General features: G+C 44.4%; 1 protein-coding gene across 2 annotated transcripts in view; it reads left to right on the top strand.

The window, feature by feature from the left end:
* PHEX (phosphate regulating endopeptidase homolog X-linked) overlaps positions 1-15,896 on the top strand; it is a 227,905-nt gene that overhangs the window by 99,947 nt on the left and 112,062 nt on the right. For both annotated transcript variants that reach the window (XM_026451889.2, XM_026451888.2), the window contains exon 12: positions 5,809-5,910. In XM_026451889.2, coding sequence (XP_026307674.1) covers positions 5,809-5,910 — 102 coding nt within the window. The remainder of the gene's footprint in view (positions 1-5,808; positions 5,911-15,896) is intronic.

Below are 15,896 nucleotides of genomic sequence, written 5' to 3'. Positions count from 1 at the left end.
ATGTTGTGGGGAATGGAGGTGCCAGAGAAGACAAGGGCAAAGAGCAGCTGAGGCTCACGGGAAAACAAAAAGTGATTTACCCACGTTTTGACAAATGTGAGACAGCCACAAAGAGAGTGAGTTACCGAAGTGTGGATTCAGGGAAGACAGAGGTGGTGGTGGCAGGGGAGGAGGTGGAAGAAAAGGCAGAGGAGGAAGGAAGTGGCATGTGAATAAACTATTTGTCATTTTTCACTCTGGCAGTGGGCTGAAATCTTTTTTGCCTCTTTTTATTTTCATTTAGAATGCCAATCAACGGGTTGCAGACAAAGAACTTTAAAAACCTTTTCTTATTTATTTATTTAGACATGGAGTCTTGCTCTGTCGCCCAGGCTGGAGTGCTGTGGTGCAATCTCGGCTCACTGCAACCTCCGCTTCCTGGGTTCAAGCGATTCTCCTGTCTCGGCCTCCCAAGTAGTTGAGGTTACAGGCATGTGCCACCACGCCTGGCTAATTTCTTTTTTTGTATTTAGTAGAGATGGAGTTTCACCATGTTGGTCAGGCTGGTCTCGAACTCCTGACCTCAGGTGATCCACCCGCCTCAGCGTCCCAAAGTGCTGGGATTACAGACGTGAGCCACTGTGCCCGTCCTGAAAATCTTTTCAAAATGCATTAAATTTTAATGAATTTGATAGCCATTTTAACGCCTAGGAGATGCTGGATGGGGAGGGTCCTGTGAAACCAAGCTGCTTAGAGAGAAGTATCTGGAAACACTCAGCCCCATTTTAATAATAACCACATACTCCATAAAAATGCCCCAAAGAGAACAGGAGCAAAATGACCTTAAGATTCATCATAGGAATCCACAAATTCCAAAATTTGCCAAAGATCTTTTTAGCTTGGAGAGTGCTTATTTTTTTGACGAATTAATTTATTTTAAAACATAATAAAATGTTTTGCTTTTGTATACCTTATCCCAAATAAATATTTTCTTTGGACATGTTCAATCTTTTATTATTTATTGGGTGCTTTCTATTATTGCTACATCCTGGCCAAGGTATTGAGAGGGAACCTTTTATTGTCCTCTTTGTCCCTATCTGTATATATAGTAATTCCCCCTTATCTGAGACACATACTTTACAAGACCCCGCCGCCCAGCCCAGTGGATGAGACTGGAGATAGTACCAAACTCTGTATATACTATATTTTTCCTACACATATATAACTATCATAAAGTTTAATTCATAAAGTAGGCACAGTAAGAGATTAACACCAATAACTAATAATAAAATAGAACAATTATGCTGTAATAGAAATGATATACTGTAAAATAGAACGATATACTGTAATAAAAGTTCTGTGAATGTGGTCTCTCTTTCTCTCAAAGTATCTTATGGTACTGAACTCATGCTTGTACTTCCTATGATCTGTCTGATAACCAAGATACCTAGCAAGTGACTATTGGGTGGGTACATACAGGGTGGAGATGCTGGACAAATGAAGGGTGATTCACATCCCGGGCCAGACAGGTTGGGATGGCGTGAAACTTCATCACACTAATCAGAATGGTGTGCAATTTAAAACTTGTGAGTTGTTTATTTCTGGAATTTTCCATTTAATATTTTCAGACCACAGTTGCCCACAGGTAACTGAAACTACGGAAAGCAAAATCATGAATAAGGGGCTACTACTGTACCTCTCTTCCTGGTAATATGTTCATGCTGCCAGGATGCACATAGCCATGTATGAAGAAATAGAACTTTTTAGAGAAACCTCCCTTTAAGCAGAAGGTCTCAATCCTATTTCATGGAGAAAAGACCCACCTTTATACCAGGACTCTCAACCTTCTACGTCTAATCTTTAGATTCCTCTGCATGCCTGTCTATCATTTTAGTCTTCTCTCATAAGTCTGTCTCATGTATAAGGTGAATCCTTCCATATAGTCTCTGGATCCCATCACCTCTTTTGCTCTCTGAGACACCACTCATGGCTTTCTTTGTCCCATATTTTCAGTCTCTTCCTTTTCGCTGGATCCTTTCTATTGGTATTTAAACATAGTCAAATCTCGCAGCTGTTCAACAACAACAAAAACAGTAGGAGCAGCATCAGCAAGCATATGCATGAAACCCAAACGCCAAACCCTCAGACCCTTCCCTTAACCCTACATCTCCTTCTCTCCTATCTTTGCTTTTTCTCTTTCATAGACAAACTCAATTAATTTGAGCAGACTTGCTGTCTTCGCTTCCCATACACTCTTCATCCCACTAGTTTGGCTTCTGTCCCCATCCCTCTTTTTCTTCCAGCTTTCTCAGTCTTATTGAATGGCGGTGGTTGCCCATACCTTTCTGAAGCCTAGGAATGAATCTGACTCTACTTTCCTCACTTTCCCACATAAAATGAATTACCTGTTTCCATTGGTTTGGTCACTACATCTCTCCTTTGAGTCCACCCACTTCTTTCCCTCCCCATTGCCCCTCCCTAATTTGGGAAGATATAATTTATTTTTCTCTGCGAACATGATGGGCCAGCCAATGCATGTTGCTACATGGTGAGGTCCTAAAGACTTCGGGCCAGGCATGGTGGCTCATGCCTGTAATCCCAGTACTTTGGGAGGCTGAGGCGGGTGGATCATCTGAGCTCAGGGGTTAAAGACCAGCCTGGGCAATATGGTGAAATCCTGTCTCTACTAAAAATACACAAAAGTTAGCTGGCATGGTGGTGCATGTCTGTGATCCCAGCTGCTTGGGAGGCTGAGGCAGGAGAATCGCTTGAACCTGGGAGGTGGAGGTTGCAGTGAGTAGTGAGCCAAGATCGCGTCACTGCACTCCAGCCTGGACGACAGAGTCAGACTCCGTCTCAAAAAAAAAAAAAAAAAAAAAAAGACTTAGGCGTGCCAATAGGCAAAAGATCTAGTTCCTGGAGATTTCCTTGTCATTTTAATATCCTCCTGATGTGGGTCTTCTGTTTGAAATGGTGACTTCTGCATGTCTCAGTTGATTCCCTTTTACTCCCTGGCATTTCCCTCTGATTTTGGGAGGAATCCTCTGTTTCTACTAGAGGCTCTGAGCTCTCTACTGTTATTTTAGTTCTTTGGTCAGGTCCTGGCTTTGGTCCTCATTAGCTGTATGAGCTTGAGCAGATCATAGACTCCTTGATCCTTAGTTTCCTTATCTGTCAAATAAATGGTTTCCCCTGGTCCAGTGGGTCCCAGCCCTGACTGCACATTAGAATTACCTGGGGAACTTTTTAAACCCTCCCAGTGCCCAGGCTGGACCTCAGAACAATGATACTAGCATCCCGATGCCCAGGTCTCAGGATTTTTTATTTTATTTAGAAATTTTTTTGTCAGTATTTTTTTTTTTTTTTTTTTCATTTGAGATGGAGTCTCGCTCTGTCACCCAGACTGGAGTGCAGTGGTGCGATCTCAGCTCACTGAAACCTCCGTCTCCCAGATTCCAGCGATTCTCCTGCCTCAGCCTCCCAAGTAGCTGGAATTACAGGTGCCCGCCACTACACCCAGCTATTTTTTTGTATTTTTAGTAGAAACAGGGTTTCACCATGTTGGCCAGGCTGGTCTTGAACTCCTGACCTCAAGTGATTCGCCCACCTTGGCCTCCCAAAGTGCTGGGATCACAGGCGTCAGTGACTACGCCCAGCTGTCGGTATTTTTTTAAAGTTCCTCCAAAGATTCTAATGCGCAAAGTTAAGAACCACTGACTTAATGAGTTTTAAAGGACCTTTTGCTCTTTGCTCTTCTAACAGTTTGTGTTTTATCCCAAGTTGAAGTTTCTCTTCTTTTAATGTTTTTTGCCAAGTTGGGAAGAAATAGCTGTGAAGCTCCTCCGACCCTCTTCCATCTGCTGTTTGTTCTTATTTACATATGATGGAACCCAGCCCACTGATTTCTAGCTCTGGTTCCCTCACAACTGTTATTGAACTGAAAACATAGCTGAAAACTTATTAAACAAGAAAACATTATTTTAAGCTTAGTGCTGACTATCATAGAACCAAGGAAACATTTCAACATCTTTTCTTCTAGAATTAATGTTAACAATTGATTTACAACATCATACTCTCAAATGGAAAAGTTCATTCTGGGGCCAAACCCAGTATTTTTTCTTTCTTGGGTGTCCCGTTGAGAAAGCCAAAGTGTCTCTGCAAGACAACTGGATTTTGAGGGGTTCGTATCCATGAACAGGCAGGGCCTCCTCACACTGCTGCAGGTGGCCTCTAATGTGACACGTCAGCAGTTCCTTGCCTCCAGTCCTCTCTTTTGGTCCACAGACACTGGCAGCAAAGCCAGGCACACACATCCTCACTGTGAGTGTGGCCTCACTGTTCAAATGCTTTGCAATAGGTCTTTCAGAAGACCACCTTTCTGTAGCAGTCCTCTTTAGGCCTACCATCTAATTTCATTATTTTTTTAGAGACTAGGTCTCACTCTGTCACCCAGGCTGAAGTATAGTAGTGCCATCATAGCTCACTGCAGCCTCAAACTCCTGAGCTCAAGTGATCTTCCTGCCTCAGCCTCCTGAGTTGCTAGGACTACAGGTGCAGGCGCCACCATGCCCAGCTTTTTAAAAATAATTTTGTTTTTATAGAGATGAGGGCTTCTTGTGTTGCCCAGGCTGGTCTTGAACTCCTGGCCTCAAGTAATCCTCCCACTTCGGCCTCCCAAAGTCCTGAGATTATAGGGGTGAGCCACTGCCCCTGGCCTATACCTACCCTTTTAAATTTGAAATAACAAGACTTTTCTGAGCTGCCAAGGAGTAGAGAGGAGAGTAGGAAGATGATATAGCACAGCCGAACATTTATTTTAACCCACGGAACTCAATTTGGAAAGAACTGGGGTCCTGACATACGTGTGATTCATATTGGTGAAGTGTCCTTTGGGGTGCTAACTCTCCCTGCCCGTTTCTCTGTGTTAACAGTTATCTCTTTCAACTGTTCACTTTCTTCTGCAATACCTATCTGAAATGCACAGCCCATGCCTTTGCCTGTCTCTCTCAGTCCTTTATTAAATGATTAAAATTAGTTGGTACTTTGATAAGGATGAACCAGTTTAGTAGCTACAGACAGGTGAGTTATTGGTTTGTCATAATCTACGGTGAATTCCCATCCCTGTATACCTGTATAATTCATTTTATGGCTGGGCCATCACATTATTCTCATGGAAAGAAATGGTTATCATCTTATTATTTTTTTTTTTTCGGAGACAGGGTCTTGCTTTGTTGCCCAGGCTGGAGTACAGTGGTGCGGTCATGGCTCACTACAACCTCTACCTCTTGGGCTCAAGCAATCCTCCCACCTCAGCTTCCTGAGTGACTGAGACTACAGGCATTTGCCACTACACCTAGCTAATTTTTATATTTTTTGTAGAGATGGGGTTTTGTCATGTTGCCCATGTTGGTCTTGAACCCCTGGGCCCAAGTGATCTGTTCACCTCAGCCTCAAAGTCCTGTGATTACAGGCATGAGCCACCATGCCCAGCTAATTTTTATATTTTTGGTAGAGATGGGGTTTCACCATGTTGCCCGTGCTGGTCTCGAACTCCTGGGCTCAAGTGATCCACCTGCCTCGGCCTCCCAAAGTGTTGGGATTACAGGCATGAGCCACCGTGCTGGGCCTGGTTAGTTATATTTTAGTGGTGGAGAAAAGGGAATTTTCCTGGAAAAAGAAGTGTTACCAGAGCATGGAGTCAAGCTGAAGGAACCCCTTACTTACCATGTTGAGTATTGAGTCATTTCTCATGCAAGCCAATTTTGTTCCAGAAAACCTCAACTGAAACTTCTTGGCTTTGACGTTCCCTCTTTGGGTATTTTCTTGTAGATGGAGGAATTGATTGAGGGCGTTCGCTGGGCCTTTATTGACATGCTAGAGAAAGAAAATGAGTGGATGGATGCAGGAACGAAAAGGAAAGCCAAAGAAAAGGTAAGGATTCCTTTTGATGAAAACAATAAGACTTCTGGTTTAATGGATTTTCATGCTTGACATTGACTGTATAGTTGGTTTTTATATTGACTGAACTGTTGACTCTGAATGACCCCAGAGTTAGCTGTCTACTTTTGGATGAATACATAGATTTTTTTTTTTCACCAGGAGGTAAGAGAAAATAATACCGGAATTTTTCGAACTGCATTTTCAAATACCTTGTAATTCTGCCTTTCCTTTCTCCTAATTGCCGTCTGTAAGAGGCACATGGCTTGCTGCCTGCTGAATTGTGTCATAAACCATCACTGGATATGGCAGAATGCAGAGCAGTGGGGAGTCACAGGGAGCAGCTGGAAGAAGAGCCCCTAAGACACCAAGAAGAAGAAAACCCATATTGGCCACATGTCCTTCTGCTCTGTGCATGATGCGTGCAAATGTCCTGGGGCAAATCCTTTCCTGTAACCAAGCATATCTCCTCCCTGACCCATCATTTGGCACAAATGACCCAAATGGTATACTTCTAAACTGCAGACCAGTGTTCTACCATTGCTTAGGACTACAAAAGTATTTCCTAATACAAGTGGACACTTCTTGGGCCTTGTAAAATTTTCTGATACTGTGCAACACAATAAGGGAATAAAGGAGAAAAGTATTGACAGCCATGCTGTTTAGAAGTAGAAAATGGGCTGGACGCACTGGCTCATGCCTGTAATCCCAGGACACTGGGAGGCTGAGGCAGGTGGATCACTTGAGGTCAGGAGTTTGAGACCAGTCTGTCCAACATGGCGAAACCCCATCTCTACTAAAAATACAAAAAATTAGTTGGGCGTGGTGGTATGCGTCTGTAGTCCCAGCTACTCGGGAGGCTGAGGCGGGAGAATTGCTTGAGGCTGGGAGGTAGAGGTTGCAGCGAGTTGAGATCGTGCCACTGCACTCCAGCCTGGTTGACAGAGTGAGACTCCGTCTCTGAATAAATGAATGAAGGGGACGCATTTTGAATTCGAGAGATTCTGATAGAGCTGGAATTCAAGTGGGTAGAGCACACCTGCTAGACTCTTGATGGATGCTACTCTGCAGCTGAGAGATTCTGAAATGAGGAGCGTTTCTTGTATCTAGAGGTATTTTTGAAAGCTTCCTGAGTATCGCAATCACCTGGGTTGCCTGGACGCTCTGGCTTTCTGGGCCCCTTCCCAGCAAGGCCTGGGTTAATGGAGCATGGATGCAGGCTGAACATCTGTCAGTTTAGCCAGGCTCCAGGTGATTGTTATCACTAGGCAGGTCTGGGAAAACGCTGCTTGGAGTCATATTGAGTCATACTGAGCACAAATACTTTTGCCTTATGGTCAAGAAACAAAGGGGACAGCATTCTGGGAATGCTTAACCTTGTTGAAATGAGAACACGTAGAGGTTTAGCAAGGATATTTTCTAGTGCTTTAAACTCATGGTACTGGAGATGGATAAACATCGCCATAGATACTTTTGTCAATAGATGTGGAAAGGCTGTTTGTTCAGTGTTTATAATGAAGGAAGAACTGGAATGGTAGGTGGCAAGGCAGTGTTGGAGGAAGACAAAGGGTAGTTTTGATTTTTTGTTTCCCCTTCGAAAATCTGTCAAAGCTGTCTTCAGTCACATAAGGCACAAGCTGATGAAGGCAAGAGCACATGGGCTGTGATGGGAAACTCTCCAGATAGTAGACAACTTTCAACACCAACATATTGTTGTTTTATGAAGGCTTCATTTATTTGCTGAGCTAGCTTGTTACCACAAGCTAGCTGTGGAACAGGATGTGTCTTGCCCTGGGCAGTTGAGCGCTTAGTGTATTAAGGGCTCTTTATCCTCGCCTGACCTCACATGGACTGAATAGGTGCTTGCATGAATTAGTACAGGACCACCGGGGTGGAGGGTGGGGTGGAGTGTATGTGTATGTATGCGTGTTGGGGGTAATGTGTTCTGAATAGCTGGATGCCAGGGGAATGTTCTGGGAAGTCAGTTCTTTGAGCAGTATGGATTGCAGTTGCCTCAGGGAGTTCTTCTGAGTTGCATAAGGGAGTGGGTGCCTCACAGTTGGCCCTTCTCGGCAAGTGGCCCATGGGTCCTTCTTGAAGCAGGACTATTCTCAGTTCTTCTAATATTAGACATGTTCCTGTTTGCCTCCCGAGTTGCTCTCCAGTCTTCTATTTTATTTCAATGAGAGCTGTCAGTTTTTCTTCTAAAAGCGCTCTTTGAACACTCTACTTTCTTTGAGTTGAGTTCAACCTGCCAGGAACTCTGCTAGTTCCACGACAGGTGCAAATATCAAAGGCAAATTGGATCTCACAAAGTTCCCTGACTATATCTTGCATTTCAGAGTTCAGAGAAGTTTCCTTAATGAAATGCAAGAAAGATGGATGTTGTCGAAGCAATTTCAGCAGTTCTCTGAAGTGGGTCCTTCCCGGGACCCCCAGAAGATATAACTTTTTTTTTTTTTCCAAAATTAAATGAACATGCAGTTCTGAAAATGACCTCTGGGTGGAGCTCGTGGTGCTCACAAAGAACACTTGCGGCATTGAAAGCTTTTATGCAGCTTTCTACTCCGGGGTTGTTTTTGAAAAAAAATTTTTTTCTTGCCCTTTTTCTCTGCTGTCCTCGATTTGATTGCCTTCTAATAGTCAACAATAAAGGAGAGACTCTGCCTAATAATTCCTTGAATCTTAGATGGAAATCTCTCACTATCTTAGGGCTTTGTCTTTCTGATACTGAGTAGTAGCCCCTGCATTAAGAAAGGATTTGCCTGCATTTGAAGTGGAGGTGAATAACTCCCCTGCTCTTCCTGGTATGACTTGGCACTGTTCTTTGGGCATGTGTTGTATGCAGTATATCACCCAGGCGGAAGATTTCTCATCAATAATAGTGCCCACACTGGGCCAATGCTGAGTCACTTGGCAACCCACTGGGAAAGCTGGAAAAATGTTCTGATTTGTGAAAGGGAGAAGCTTTTCTTTCCTTCACCATGAAGCTCTGGACCGCAGCTAATTGCAGAGCCTCCTAAGAAGTGTTAACCTCAGCATTCCGTAGTGACCGACCTCCTGAACCGGGCAGGTACAGAAAGCTGCAGTGCTCTGAGGCCTAATACCTTGGCTTTTGTAGCAGTGACCTCGTCTCAAAATGGAAGTGTGTGGATGTGGCTTTGTCGTACTCTTTGCTAGGGGTGATCACTGTAAAAGATGAATGAGGACGCCTCTGCTCCCGAGAAGGGTAAATTTGTTATCTGTGTCTCCCTGCCTTGTCCTGCTCATCTCTTAAGAGGTCATGAGTGGTTTTTGTATAGTGAAACTGATGGTGTAGGTTTCAAGTGGAAATTCAGTATTGTGAAATAAGCACCCCCTGTTCCCTGCAAGCATGTGCTCTTATTGTAAATAAGCAGCACAGGACAGGGCATCTGTTATTTTTCTGGAGACCACAGCTGTTGAATGACTGTCAGGTGATAAAATAATGATTTTAGGGGTGTCTTCTGGAGGATTTGCCCTTGCCAGAGTAGAAGAGGAGGATCTCAAGGTCGCTACATCAGGATTCTGACTGAGGCCTGGCAGGAAAGCGTCAGATCAGGAGGAGCAACTTCCTGAGCTTGGCTTATCTCCAGCTGGATTTGACTATATAACCGAAAGCTGGATCCCTTCGGGATTATTTGTTTCTTTGTGCTCTTTGCCCCGGGACCTACGTTTGTCAGCTCACATCCAAAGAAAAATAGCAGGATGGGACTCACAGGGAGGTGGCATCCTAACGGTGCTGTGAGGGAGTGGCCTTAACCTTGGCCACAGCAGGTGCACGGAAGTCGGCTGCATGGTCCTAAGTTTATTGGCATTTAACTCCCACACACAGGCTTTGAGTGAGGTGGGGAGAGTTTTCTTGCAGAGGGCAAAACAGAGGTGTAGCTCACTTCTTTGGCTTGGTTTCTAAGCTCTACCAGGCCTAGGTACTGGATTTCTCCCAGGTATATCCCGAGCCTGGTGGTTCTCAAGGTGTGATTCCAGACCAGTAGCAGCAGTGGTCCCTGGGAACTCATTAGAGATGCACATTTTTGCATCCCTACCTGCTGAGCTCTGGGAGTAGGGCTCAGTGTCTTGTGTTTTACCTGGTGATTCTGCTGCATGAAAAAGATTGGGAACCCCTGCCTTGTCCTTACCACTTCACAGCACACCTGCCTGACTTCCAACTGCAGCCACCTGCATTTTGGCGAAGAGCATTCTCTCCCTGCTACAGCCTGCTTTGCTACTCATAAAGAGGGCCCAAAGGATGGGGAATGGCCACACCTTCCTCAGAAGTCCTCACCCAACAATTGATTGGAGTTGTTCTGTGTGGCCCCCGCTCCCTCATCCCTCTAGTGCATGTTCCACACGGGCCCTGGGAGCTTTTCCAGTGGGCTAGAGCTCTTATACTAGCTAAGATACTCGTTGCTGACTGCCTTTCTTTCTCTACATATTTCCTCTTTCTCCTACCAGTGTTTCTTTTGCTGCCCAAATGAACTGCTCACACTTGAATCCTTGTCTTAGAGTCTGTTTCTGGGGGATTCCCAACTAGGACACAGCCCCTGGGGGTATACGCTTTCCTAATGCTTCCTTGCCTGTAAGGCAACAGCAAATTTCACCGAGTCTGGTTACTAGCACCGCTTCAGCAGGCTCAATGCCACAAACATTTCTAGCACACCAACAGCATGCCAGGTGCCAAGCCAGGATTTGGACTCAGAGATGAGCAGCCGCAGTCCCTTTTCTGCGGGGGCCTTCAGGCTCCTAGGAGAGCACAGGAGGCCACGGATGCAGGGCTGACCTAGAGAAGTATTAGGTAATGTGATGGAGATGCAAAGTGGTCCTGGGAGTCTAGGGGAGGAGGCTTTTGCTGAGCCCAAACATGACATGTGAGGGCGCCTTACTTGGGAAGTACCTACTCTGCCCCTTTTTCTCTGCCTCTGTGTTGTTCCCACACCCTGTCTTGCAGCCTTGTGGCAAGTCTTCCTCTTCCTTCCTTACTAATCCCAACTCCACATCTGGCTGTCACTTCCCCTTGGTACCTTCACTCCTGCTTCACCTCACTGTGCATTTTAAATTGTTTTGTAGGAGAAAACAAAGGGAAGGGCTTTCATCAAACTGTCTTCTGACCTTTCCAGTTACAGATTCTAGCATATTTGCATAACCGCTCAAGAATGCAGTCACCCTGCATCTGGCATCCACTCCAGGGCTCACCAGGGACAGTGACTGGTAGACCAACATGGAAACTGGGGGCTGTGGCTCCCTCCCATGTGCCACCTTCTCGAGCTTGTCCCTTCTCTCTGGCTCCATGTCTCTCAGTCTCTCTCACACACATGCAGGCCAAGATGGCGGCCTTCATACTTGTATCTCTTTCCTCTCACTGGCCTCAACAGGAAGTACAGTATAGAGGTCAGGAGAATAGACAGGTAAGAGACTGCCTAGTTTCCAGGCCAACTTCTACACCTTATTGGCTGTATGACCCTTGGGAAATTACTTAACTTCTTCCACCCTCAGTTTTCACGTCCGTAAACTGAGGATATTGGTCCCTATCTCAGAAGATTTGTCATGAGGATTAAAAGAGCCAGTATGCCTAAAGTACTTAGAAGAATGCCTGGAGCGTGAGAAAGGCTCCCCAAGTTGTCAGCCATTTGGTCCAAACGGCTGTACCTCTGGGAGGGGAGGATTTGGCTGGACCAGATGGTGAGAGGAGGGATATTTGTGAGCAGCCCCTGCTGAGAGGGTGTTGGAGGGGATGCATTGCTTTTCTCTGGATTTTGGATTTTGTGGTTTTGAACAAATTCAGTATTGTCATTGTGATATTTTAAACACAAAAGTAAATATCTGGTATAAGTGGGAGTTTGATGCATATATTTATTTATTTTTTCGAGTTAAAGTCTTGCTCCGTTGCCCAGGCTGGAGTGCAGTGTTACAGTCGTAGCTCACTGCAGCCTTAAACTCCTGGGCTCAAGCGATCCACCCACCTTAGCCTTCTGAGTATCTGGAACTATAGGTGTGTGCCCCCACATCAAGCTAAGTGGCTTCTTTTAATTTTTTTTGTAGAGATGGGATCTCACTATGTTGCCCAGGCTGGTCTCAAACTCTTGGCCTCAACTGATCTGCCAGCTACAGCCTCCTCAAGTGCTGGGATTACAGTGTGAGCCACTGCCACACCCAGCCAACGTATATTTATTAAAGGCATAGTACATGTGGTATCTTATCGGAGTGAGTTTCCATGCTCTAGAGCCTCATGTAAATGTCATTTAAGGGGATGCTTTAGGTCATTCATTCTCGCACTTGAGCATGCATCAGTACCATCTGAAGGGCTTGTTACAACACCAATTGCCAGCCCCGCCCCTAGAATTTCTGATTCAGTAGGGCTGAGGTGAGCCTGGATATTTGCATTTCTGACAAGTTCTCAGGCGATTCTGATGCTTCTGGTCTGGGGCCTGTGCTTTGAGAGCTCTAGGTGATTACAAGTGAATATTTCCTTATGCCAAGTCTGTGTTAATAGAAGGGTATAATGTTCGTTAAGTTATTGTCTTACCTCTCACTGGAGTCCCCTTTTCACCATTTCTCACCGGTGGGTCCCCTGAGTGAGTACTAGGGCACCCAGAATCCAGCCAGGCCACCTACTCTACCGTTTCTGTCTCTGCTAAAGAGCCCTTCTTGAGAGAGATCCAAAGGCTCTTTCTTGGTCATTTCTGCCCCTTGACTCCACATCTGTCCCCAGGAACTACTCAGGTTAAGTCTTCCACATAAAAGCCCTTCCAACGTTTGAAGATGTTTAAATGTTTTCTTTTTTTCTTTATTTTATTTTATTTTATTTACTTTTTTCAAGACAGTCTCGCTCTGTGGCCCAGGCTAGAGTGCAGTGGTGCAATCTTGGCTCACTGCAACCCCTGTCTCCTGGGTTCAAGCGATTCTCCCGTCTCAGCCTCCCGAGTAGCTGGGACCACAGGTGTGCGCCACCATGCCCGGCTAATTTTTGTGTTTTTAGTAGAGATGGGGTTTTGCTATGTTGGCCAGGTTGGTCTTGAGTTCCTGACCTCAAGTAATCCACCTGCCTCAGCCTCCCAAAGTGCTGGGATTACAGGCGTGAGCCACCACGCCCAGCTGTTTTTTCTCTTTCAGATACAACACCTTTAGTGTTTCTCAAATTAAATTAACCAACATTACAGTCAGACTGGATGTTCTAAATGCTTCACAAATATTAGCTGCCTCAATGCCATAATATCTGTATGAGGTAGGTACTTTTATTTTTTTCAATACAGATGAGGAAACTGAAGCACAGAGAGGGTGAGCAAACTTACCCAAAGTCACACAGCTAGTAGGTAGAAGAGCTGGGATTCCCTCCCTAGCGATCTGGTTTCACAGTCTGTGCTTTTATCTGCAGTGCCAGTGGGTCTCAAAGTGTGGTCCCCAGCCCAAAGGCATCGCCATCACCTAGGACTAGCTAAAAATACAGATTTTTGGCTCTATCCCACATCTATAGAATCAGTAACTCTGGAAGAGGCCCCAGGAATCTGTACTTTAATAAGTCCTGCTGGTGATTCTGATGCGGCCCAAGTATGAGAACCACTGCTCTAAGGTATGGTTCTGATACCTCATCCTGCTGGCTGCTCTCCAGTTTTCAATATCTCTTTTAGAAGCTTAAGTTCAAGGTTGTACACAATATTCTGGGTATAGTGTAACTCACACAGCACAATGGGAAATTATTACTGCCTTTGTCTTGCATACGAATTATATTAAGAAATCCAAAGTTTATATTATGGCTATCTTTTCCCCTCAGCCATTCACTGTTGGCTCATAATGAATTTCTAGTCAGTTAATTTCTAGGTCTTTTTTTCCCCCTCATAGGAGCTGTTGTTAAGCCCTGTTGCTCTAGTCCTAAACTTGACAAACAAACAAAAAAAAACTCCTCATCCCAGAACTTCACATTTATTCTTATTAAAATCCATTTAGTTGTTTTGGTTCATGGCTCTGGCTTTCAAAAAATATATTTCTGGACCTCCTATGTATTTATTATCGTTTTAAAAATCTATACTCATTTTAAAAATCTGGAAAATGAAGTGCAACAGTAGAAAGACAAAAAAATATTCTCGTTCCATTACCCAGACATAACTGCTGCTAACATTTTGATGTATCACCTTGACTTTTTTCCCATACATAGGCTTTGAAAGGCGTTCTTGAACAATGATGTTTATAAAAATTTGAGTTCTTCTTTTTTCTCTTAACATTTATTATAAGCATTTCTTGTATTATTGCATATTCACTATTGGCTGGGCGCGGTGGCCCACACTTGTAATTCCAGCACTGTGGGAGGCCAAGGTGGGTGGATCACTTGAGGTCAGGAGTTTAAGACTAGCCTGGGCAACATGGTGAAACCCCGTCTCTACTGAAAACACAAAAAATTAGCCGGGTGTGGTGGCGGGCACCTGTAATCCCAGCTACTTGGGAGGCTGAAGCAGGAGAATCACTTGAACCTGGGAGGCGGAGGTTGCAGTGAGCTGAGATTATGCCGCTGTACTCCAACCTGGGCGACAGAGTGAGATTCTATCTCAAAAAACAAAACAAACAAACAAACAAGAATATTCACTATTATTACATATTCTTCTAGTGGTGGCACAGGAGATACTACTTAAACATTTCTCCATAGTTGCATATTTAGGTTGTGTTGTTATAGCTATTACTATGATTAACATCTTTTTCATAATGCCTTCTCCCTAAATTTAGGACTAATTCCTTAGAATGGCATCTCAGACAACCTTTAAAAATGTCACCTGTTTCATTCAGTGTATCAACTGCTGTTTCTATCTGTGTATCATTCATAACTTGATAAGTTTGTTTTTTTACTATTATACTTTAAGTTCTAGGGTACATGTACACAATGAGCAGGTTTGTTACATATGTATACATGTGCCATGTTGGTGTGCTGCACCCATTTACTCGTCATTTACATTAGGTATATCTCTTAATGCTATCCCTCCCCATTCCCCCCTCCTCACAATAGGCCCCAGTGTGTGATGTTCCCCTTCCTGTGTCCAAGTGATCTCATTGTTCAATTCCCACCTGTGAGTGAGAACATGCGGTGTTTGGTTTTCTGTTCTTGCGGTAGTTTGCTGAGAATGATGGTTTCCAGCTGCATCCATGTCCCTACAAAGGACACGAACTCATCCTTTTTTATGGCTGCATAGTATTCCATGGTGTATATGTGCCACATTTGCTTAATCCACAATAGCAAAGACTTGGAATCAACCCAAATGTCCATCAGTGACAGACTGGATTAAGATAAGTTTGTTTTTTAGTTTTATTATTTTGGGGGGATTATTAATGGACATTCTCAAATAAAGGGAACTGGAATCAGCCAATTTGCTTATCCTTTGGAGATACCCTTCCAGGTTTATCTATTGAACATAAATATTCAGGGAGAAACTTCTAAGCAGTGAGTCTTTTGTTAAGTGCCATTCAGTTCACTGACTAATAGATTTTTGGTCTAGTTGTTCTATTTTGGATAAACTCCATGGAACTATGATTCAAATTCTCCATTTTGCCTGCAAGGAGACCATGAGATATTTAGCGATGCCTTGATATCATCCGGTTATACTGTATTTAGGGCATTCCTTAATTTACCAATGTGTTGTTCTGTTTAAAATGTAGAAACCTGGCCGGGCGCGGTGGCTCAAGCCTGTCATCTCAGCACTTTGGGAGGCCGAGACGGGCGGATCACGAGGTCAGGAGATCGAGACCATCCTGGCTAACACAGTGAAACCCCGTCTCTACTAAAAAAAAAATACAAAAAACTAGCCAGGCGAGGTGGCAGGCGCCTGTAGTCCCAGCTCCTCGGGAGGCTGAGGCAGGAGAATGGCGTGAACCTGGGAGGCGGAGCTTGCAGCGAACTGAGATCCGGCCACTGCACTCCAGCCTGGGCGACAGAGCCAGACTCCATCTCAAAAAAAAAAAAAAAAAAAAAAAAAAAAAAATGT

The sequence above is a fragment of the Piliocolobus tephrosceles genome, chromosome Y (assembly GCF_002776525.5).
Source record: "Piliocolobus tephrosceles isolate RC106 chromosome Y, ASM277652v3, whole genome shotgun sequence".
NCBI classification, from domain to species: Eukaryota; Metazoa; Chordata; class Mammalia; order Primates; family Cercopithecidae; genus Piliocolobus; species Piliocolobus tephrosceles.
Note: the sequence above shows the minus strand (reverse complement) of the source record. Positions and strands in the feature narration are given on the sequence as shown.